This window comes from Sinohyriopsis cumingii, unplaced genomic scaffold, assembly GCF_028554795.1.
Source record: "Sinohyriopsis cumingii isolate HCF-2022 unplaced genomic scaffold, ASM2855479v2 utg000938l, whole genome shotgun sequence".
Taxonomy (NCBI): domain Eukaryota; kingdom Metazoa; phylum Mollusca; class Bivalvia; order Unionida; family Unionidae; genus Sinohyriopsis; species Sinohyriopsis cumingii.
Window position 1 is genome coordinate 1,595,332 of NW_028315944.1, and position 9,669 is coordinate 1,605,000.

Below are 9,669 nucleotides of genomic sequence, written 5' to 3' on the forward strand. Positions count from 1 at the left end.
AAGAGGACTTCTGTCTTTCCTAGGCTGATTTTGAGTCCAAATAAGTTGGAGGCTTCAGAAAATCTGTCTATGATTGCCTGTAGGTGAGTCTCTTCATGGGCCATGAGGGCACAGTCATCTGCAAAGAGTGCTTCAATGATGAGTCTTTCTAGCATCTTTGTTTTTGCAGCTAGGCGACGGAATCAAACACTGATCCATCCAGGCGATACCTAATGTAATAGGTCTTGAGAATATAAAATATACATTATTTTGCCTCAGGCAATAAAACATTAGCAAGAATTAAATTAATGAGAATTAAATAGAAAAACATTCAGTAATGACATTCTCCCTCAACTTGCAATGATTTTTGGTGTCAAACTCCTTTACATGAAATGAAAGTCTTGACAGAGATCTACCACAATCTTCACACTTTGATATTCTTACTGTGTAAGTCTTTGGTCCCTTGAATTCCAAACCTCCCTTCTAACCAAGAGAACAGTTTTTTAACCTTGACTATTACAAGTAAATACTTTTAAGTTATTACTAATTAAAAACAAAGGCCAAACAACTTCATTGTTTTGTTTCTTTTGGACCTTTTCTATATAGTTTCTGCATTTTAATTCTCTTTCAAAACTGTATGATCTTTTTCCATTAAACAAAAAAGTTTACTTGGATTTTTTTGGTTTTCTACAATAAATTCTTGCAACTGTATTTATCTAAACAGTAAAATGTCTTTTTATTTTAGATTCTACAATTCTAAGAAAAAAATGTACAAGCGCAAAAACAACATTTCTCATTAAATTTACTCCAGTATAGATGTACCAAGGCCTGTAAATGGCGTTAGCTCCATTTTTTTTCATAATAAGAGTGTCATGTTGCATATCACTGTAGATTTTATGTTATGGTTTGATTAGCCTTGGCCAAAATAGCCACTGGCAACTCTTTTCCAAGACGGCCAATGATGAAATAGACTAATCTGACTAATGTTTGTGAATTTTTTCCTTTTTTGTCCATTCTTAAAAAAAGAGACATGTATTGTGATTAGCAATAAAAGTACAAGGTTTGATAAAGGTCAGTTTTGGCCTCTGAACAGATTCCCATGAAATCAAAAGAAGAGGTACTCTTGCCCCAAAATATGTATTTTACTGAATTCTTCTCCAGGATAGCTTTTAATAAAGAAAATATACTATTAAAAAACTAACAGTTTTCTCCTATGTTGTGGAACCTATTTTCATGGATTTTACATAGTATGCATAACATGCCCTGACAAAGTTGACTGCCAAAGGAGATAAACCTAAAATTCTGCATTTGTACACAGTATGCCTAATACTCAATGACAGTATGAAACAATGTCTTTTTGTTATGAAACATTGACTAAATGATGTATATAATTTTGTTAAGTAGGTCTGATTACCTCTGATACAAGTTTTCATTTTCATTTGAAAAGTTATGCCGATGTTTATGTTTAACAATGACTAATCGTAGCCTTGACTTGATTACCACAGAATAACAATGTGGGTATTTTTTTACTATAAATAAACACCCCAAAGCCGCAGATATTTTGTGCAGTAACAATACCCATCTGTTGCTTCAGTGTATCAAAACCAAATGTTCAGAACATTAGTGATGAAAGCAGTTTTGTGTAATGTATCAGTGTGGAAAGTTTATAGTTTATTCTATTAATAATTTGATATATATTGTTTTTGAAAACAATGAGTGGATGGCACCATTTTCTTATTTTATATATGTGATGCCAGAATGAAAATAAAGAAAATAAGAAGAAAACAGCAGATGGATTATTCTGGTGTGTTGATTGGGAATCCATTCAGAATAAAACGGTAGACAGGTTATTCTGGTGCCTTGATTGGGAATCCATTCAGAAGAAGAATTTATAAACATGGGCACACTCTCTCAGACATGACATTGAGTTTTTGAGCATCTGGTCTTTCTTTTAAAAAGAGCAATATACTTGAGGATAAATATAATCAACACCCAATTTTACGCTGAAATCAGTATATTAATTTATCGTTCAATCTGAAATAATGCAGCAACTATGTTGGACGATTATGTCAGGTACTGAGAAGATTTTAGTTTGTGGGTGCCCATACTCACACGTGTACAAATGCAAGACACATGTACAGATCAAGTTGGAAAATTAAACAAAATATGTATACTACTATATATATAAAAATAATTAAATGGTCTGTTGAGATTCCTTAGTGTAATAGATATATATACAAATCTTTGATTATCTGCTTTTAGTTTGGGTTTTTTATTTAAAAATACTTATTTTATAAATACTATTGCAATAAAGGTAAATAAATTGTACAATAATCCCTTTCTTCAATAAATATTTCTTTGATAATTGCTGCAATTAATAGTTTGTGCTATAATGTGTTGGCAGCTGGGTAATTCTAATTTAACTCCAGTCTACGAATGATAATAAATGCTATGTACTAATATATTTAATATTTTTCTTACTGGATTCAGTGCCATTTTCATAACTTTAATGTACGGGTGTGATTTTCATTGATATTCATTTGTGATCCTGCTTGCCTGAGTGCCAACAGATAATATATTTATATCACAGAAGAGTATAACATAAATAAAGAAATGCAACTAAATATGATCAAGAAATGAAAAAATACAAGAAGATTTTACTTCTAATTTAATAAACAATTTTAATCAAAAATAGCATTATCGGCGGCTTCATTTTGTTTTGGCAGTGAACATCAATCCTCAATGCATGACTTCTTTATTTAGAATATCTCATGCAAATATTCTCATTATGATTTGCACTAAAGAAGGCCTCAAAATGCAACCAGGAACAGAAAAAGAAAAGAAAAAATATAATCAATTATACAAATACACTGTAAAAACTGACATTTTGATCATCAACTTTGTTTAAAGAAACATAGGGGGCCCCGAGTGGCCGTGTGGTCTAAAGCACTCTCCGTTACGGATCACTGCCATCTCACCTCTGTCTGCGTGGGTTCGAGTCTCGGATTCGGCTAATGTGGGTATGTGAGAAAGCTTGCCAGTAGCTTCTCGTGGGTCGGTGGTTCTTTCCGGGGTTTTCCCGGGTTCTTCCTCCACCATTAATACTGGCCGCCATGTATAGCCTATCGTGTGCTGAAAAATGGCATTAAACCCTACAACAACAACAACAACAACAACAATAAAGAAACATAAAATGACATTTGGTATTACTGTTAAGTGAAACCCTAAACTTCATTGGCAATGAAATGGCTTATGGTCCAAGTTTTGCAGTTTGTTTTCATTTTCCTGCTCGTTAATGATCAGCGCAAATGAGAATGTACATGAAATTTGTATAGTTAGATGTTTACAAAAAGTATCTTCTACCAAAAAATTGACGTGTTCTTGAATGCACTGTTAGTTTTTTAGGACATTATGAAGGCAGAGATCTGACAAAATTTGAGTTTTTGATTCAACACAGACCTATTTAGCAACAAAATTAACTGTTAATTTTGCACTATTTCATTATATCATGTGTATATATGTTACCGTTGATATATATTTGCTATGGCATTAAGATAACGAATACTTTTACACTTTTATTTATTACTACTTTGGGCCAAAATCAGCCCATACTGAACCTTGTCCTTTCGATTCCTGATATAAATCTAGCCACTACAGCTCTATATATCTGATGATACACTATACGCTCTTTTAACAAAATGGGTGAGTCTACATTTTTTCAACAGAGGACATGAGGCTATATAAAACAGGTGAGTCTACATTTTTTTAACAGAGGACATGAGGCTATATATAAAACAGGTGAGTCTACATTTTTTCAACAGAGTACACGGGGCTATGTATAAAATGGGTGAGTCTACATTTTTTCAACAGAGGACATGAGACTATACATAAAACGAGTGAGTCTACATTTTTTAAACAGAGGACATGAGGCTATATATAAAACAGGTGAGTCTACATTTTTTCAACAGAGGACACGGGGCTATGTATAAAATGGGTGAGTCTACATTTTTTCAACAGAGGACATATAACTATATATAAAACGAGTGAGTCTACATTTTTTTAAACAGAGGACACGAGGCTATATATAAAACAGGTGAGTCTACATTTTTTCAACAGAGGACACGGGGCTATATATAAAATGTAAAAATAAAATCTCATGTCATGAACAAGATGGTTGCATTAGCAGCTATTTATGCATTCTGTAGTGGCTTCATTGGTGAGAGTCTTTAAACACATGCATCCTAAACCTGATATATATTGAATGGCTGGAATCTATTCCAGCTGAGCCATGTTAAATATATATGTGTGTGTGTGTGAATGTGTGTGTGTGTATGCAATCAGATCAGTGAAAGCCAATACTGGATATGGATATTTCTTTCTGATGCCTTATTACTGGCATGTAAATGTAACCATGGCAGTTGGGAGAGGAAGTCAAACTGCATACAAACTAATGATGATGCCAGTCATGCAAAGACATGACAGAAATCATGTCAGCCCTTAAACTTTCTGATAATGCAAGAGTAAATGGCTTATCATCAATGATGATGATGATAATATGTGATTAACTTGAGATTTAAATATCATTAATGTCAAATAAAAATTATGTTAGTACTGTTTTTGTGTTCTTTTTACCCAATTAAACACAATACTGATGTGTAAATTTATTTCTTTACTCAACTAAATTTTAAAATATCCAATTGACAAAGATATAGGCAAGTAACAAAGCAAATCAGATCTGGGACTCTGCTGCATGAGTGTAAAAATTTTTGAAATCCAGAATTTGCCAAAAGTTTACTTTTTAGTACCTTTGTAAGGGATAATTTCTCAATTTCTTTCCTGCAATCAATGACTTTGCTGATGCACAAGATGTCATCATATTTCTAAGCTCTTCAACTGTGAAAGCAGTAATTGTCCATACATGTGATGTTGTCTAGTCAGTACTAGTTATGCTTCAAGATAACAGTCTGATGAAATTAATAAAGTTTTGATAGTCAATGAAAGGTTGCCATCAATTTGGCCATAATTTGGTTTCATATGAAAAAGTACACATCACAGCCATGTCTCAGAGTATTTCAATATAATTTAAACTTCACGTAATGAATCATGCATAGTTATCTTACCTAAATGAAAAACAGTAAGTAATAATAGGTTGCATAAATCTGACAGTCATATAAGCTGGTGTTTTGTGATCTCCATATGGATTCATCTACATTATTTACAATAATTTTTTAACAACTATGTGACTTTTTAAGAGTTCCAAAAGGAATTTTATGGCAACATTGAATCAGTATACCAAAATATTGGCAAACGACTGGATATAACTTAGTAATGTCACAATTATGTCCACCATGATGATTTTCATAGCCCAGACTTCCAACACAAATGTTTGAGTACAACCTTACATCATGATGACTTTCATAGCCCAGGCTTCCAACAAAAATGTTTGAGTACAACCTTACACCATGATGATTTTTATAGCCCAGACTTCCAACACAAATGTTTGAATACAAGCATACACCATGATGACTTTCATAGCCCAGACTTCAAACACAAATGTTTGAATACAACCTTACATCATGATGACTTTCATAGCCCAGGCTTCCAACAAAAATGTTTGAGTTCAACCTTACACCATGATGATTTTCATAGCCCAGACTTCCAACACAAATGTTTGAAAACAACCATACACCAGGATGACTTTCATAGCCCAGACTTCCAACACAAATGTTTGAATACAACCTTACACAATGATGACTTTCATAGCCCAGACTTCCAACACAAATGTTTGAATACAAGCATACACCATGATGACTTTCATAGCCCAGACTTCAAACACAAATGTTTGAATACAACCATACACCATGATGACTTTTATAGCCTAGACCTCAAACACAAATGTTTTAATACAAACATACACCATGATGACTTTCATAGCCCGGACTTCCACCACAAATATTTGAATACAACCATACACCATGATGACTCTCATAGCCCAGACTTCCAACACAAATGTTTGAATACAACCTTACACAATGATGACTTTCATAGCCCAGACTTCAAACAAAAATGTTTGAGTACAACCTTACACCATGATGACTTTCATAGCCCAGACTTCCAACACAAATGTTTGAATACAACCTTACACAATGATGACTTTCATAGCCCAGACTTCAAACAAAAATGTTTGAGTACAACCTTACACCATGATGACTTTCATAGCCCAGACTTCCAACATAAATGTTTGAATACAACCACATACCAGGATGACTTTCATAGCCCAGACTTCCAATACAAATGTTTGAATACAACCTTATGCCAGGATGACTTTCATAGCCCAGACTTCCAATACAAATGTTTGAATACAACCTTACACCATGATGACTTTCATAGCCCAGACTTCCAACATAAATGTTTGAATACAACCATATACCAGGATGACTCTCATAGCCCAGACTTCCAACATAAATGTTTGAATACAACCATATACCAGGATGACTCTCATAGCCCAGACTTACAACATAAATGTTTGAATACAACCATACACAATAATGACTTTCACAGCCCAGACTTCCAACAAAAATGTTTGAGTACAACCTTACACCATGATGACTTTCATAGCCCAGACTTCCACCATAAATGTTTGAATACAACCATATACCAGGATGACTCTCATAGCCCTGACTTCCAACACAAATGTTTGAATACAACCAGACATATCTGTAACACTATTGAATTAATTTGAAATTTTTTTTTACATATATTTCCATTCACTCAGTATATTCATTCAGCACACATTATGAAAACGAGATATCTTACACTTTTAAATATGAGGTTTCTGTTGATGGGAGATGGTGACCAGAATGATAAATGTGACTAAAAATATTTTGAACTTAACTAAGTACAATATTGCTGAGGTAAGGAGGGAACTCTTTGCATTAGATGACCATACATACTAACGTAATAATTATGATTAAGAACTATGCTCATACCACTGGACAAAAGATAAATAATACCTACCTCTGTCACTTTATTCTTAACAACTGGAACGACTGTCTCTGACACTGATATTGCTGACTGAAGACGTGCCTTCCTTGATCCCGAATTCAGCTCATAGACTTTCTTCTCCAGGTCTCTGAAATAAATTAACTGTGTTAACTACACTTATGATCATATTTTTGTGATTTTATAATCTGAATCAACATCAAGTTGCCATTTGAATCATTGTCAAGTTGCCACTCATCTGACAAATGAACTACCCTACTTTGTCATCATTTGGTTCTACCTGCATTGACCTTTTTCTGGTTAGATTACGTGAATGATCATACCTGCAACCAAAATAAATTGTTTATATTATCAGAACTCCAAAATGAAACTGGCCATTATTCTATATGAAAAGATACTTGCTTTTACAGTAAGTACGATCAAGTTCTGTTATTACAACATATGTTGATGGGCAAGTATCATTGGTTAACAATATACACTTTGATCTTTCTGGACTATTTTCATTATTATGTAAGAATGAAAACTGCAGAATGTGTCATTTTTATGAATTTTTTTCATTCTTAAAACCTTGAACAAATGGTAAATATTACTGAACCTACCAGCAAGAGTTGTGAGAAGTCTTAATGGAAAAAAATAGTTTTTTCTTTATGGAAATATTAATCCAATACAGAGCCAGCTCATTCAGCAAGTAGGTCGGAGAGTACACTCACATCCAGTCTTTGTTACACTCACATCCAGTATTTGTTACACTCACATCCAATACTTGTTGCATTCACATCCAGTATTTGTTACACTTACATCCAGTATTTGTTAGATTTACATCCAGTATTTGTTACACTCACATCCAGTATTTATTACATTCACATCCAGTATTTGTTACACTCACATCCAGTATTTGTTACATTCACATCCACTATTTGTTACACTCACATCCAGTATTTGTTAGATTCACATCCACTATTTGTTACACTCGCATCCAATATTTATTACACTCACATCCAGTATTTGTTATATTCACATCCACTTTTTGTTACACTCACATCCACTATTTGTTACACTCACATCCAGTATTTGTTACACTCACATCCAGTATTTGTTATATTCACATCCACTATTTGTTACACTCACATCCATTATTTGTTACATTCACATCCAGAATTTGTTACACTCACATCCAGTATGTTACACTCACATCCAGTATTTGTTACATTCACATCCAGTATTTGTTACACTCACATCCAGTATTTGTTACATTCACATCCACTATTTGTTACACTCACATCCATTATTTGTTACACTCACATCCACTATTTGTTACACTCACATCCATTATTTGTTACACTCACATCCAGTATTTGTTACACTCACATCCAGAATTTGTTATACTCACATCCAGTATTTGTTACATTCATATCCAGTATTTGCTACACTCACATCCAGTATTTGTTACACTCACATCCAATACTTGTTGCATTCACATCCAGTATTTGTTACACTTACATCAAGTATTTGTTACACTCACATCCAGTATTTGTTACACTCACATCCTGTATTTGTTACATTCACATCCACTATCTGTTACACTCACATCCATTTTTTGTTACACTCACATCCAGTATTTGTTATGTTCACATCCAGTATTTGTTACACTCACATCCATTATTTGTTACACTCACATACAGAATTTGTCATACTCACATCAAGTATTTGTTACACTCTCATCCAGAATTTATTACATTCACATCCAGTATTTGTTACATTCACATCCACTATTTGTTACACTCACATCCAGTATTTGTTACACTCACATCCAGTATTTGTTATATTCACATCCACTATTTGTTACACTCACTTCCTTTATTTGTTACACTCACATCCAGTATTTGTTACACTCACATCCAGTATTTGTTAGATTCACATCCACTATTTGTTACACTCACATCCATTATTTGTTATACTCACATCCATAATTTGTTACACTCCCATCCAGTATTTGTTAAACTCACATCCAATATTTATTACATTCACATTAGTATTTGTTACACTCACATCCAGTATTTTTATATTCACATCCAGTATTTGTTACACTCATATCCAGAATTTGTTACACTGCCATCCAGTATTTGTTACACTCACATCCAATATTTATTACATTCACATCCAGTATTTGTTACACTCACATCCAGTATTTGTTACATTCGCATGCACTATTTGTTACACTCACATCCATTATTTGTTACACTCACATCCAGTATTTGTTACATTCACCTTTAGTATTTCTTACACTCACATCCAGTATTTGTTACACTCACATCCAATACTTGTTGCATTCACATCCAGTATTTGTTACACTTACATCCAGTATTTGTTAGATTCACATCCAGTATTTGTTACTCACATCCAGCATTTGTTACACTCACATCCAGTATTTGTTATATTCACATACACTTTTTGTTACACTAACATCCATTATTTGTTACACTCACATCCAGAATTTGTTATACTCACATCCAGTATTTGTTACACTCACATCCAGTATTTATTACATTCACATCCACTATTTGTTACACTCACATCCATTATTTGTTACACTCACATCCAGTATTTGTTAGATTCACATCCAGCATTTGTTACACTCACATCCAGTATTTGTTACTCACATCCAGTATTTGTTTAATTTAAATCCAC

General features: G+C 33.4%; 2 protein-coding genes across 3 annotated transcripts in view; one reads left to right on the top strand and one right to left on the bottom strand.

Moving 5' to 3' along the window:
• LOC149772993 (serine/threonine-protein kinase Nek9-like) overlaps window positions 1-9,669 on the bottom strand; it is a 183,278-nt gene that overhangs the window by 132,372 nt on the left and 41,237 nt on the right. For both annotated transcript variants that reach the window (XM_089946952.1, XM_089946951.1), the window contains exon 10: window positions 6,997-7,111. In XM_089946952.1, coding sequence (XP_089803078.1) covers window positions 6,997-7,111 — 115 coding nt within the window. The remainder of the gene's footprint in view (window positions 1-6,996; window positions 7,112-9,669) is intronic.
• The window catches only part of LOC149772994 (uncharacterized), a 4,842-nt gene continuing 2,540 nt past the window's right edge, over window positions 7,368-9,669 (top strand). Inside the window, exons 1-3 of the mRNA XM_089946979.1 lie at window positions 7,368-7,390; window positions 8,334-8,508; window positions 9,015-9,100. Of these exons, the coding sequence (XP_089803105.1) occupies window positions 7,368-7,390; window positions 8,334-8,508; window positions 9,015-9,100 (284 nt within the window). The remainder of the gene's footprint in view (window positions 7,391-8,333; window positions 8,509-9,014; window positions 9,101-9,669) is intronic.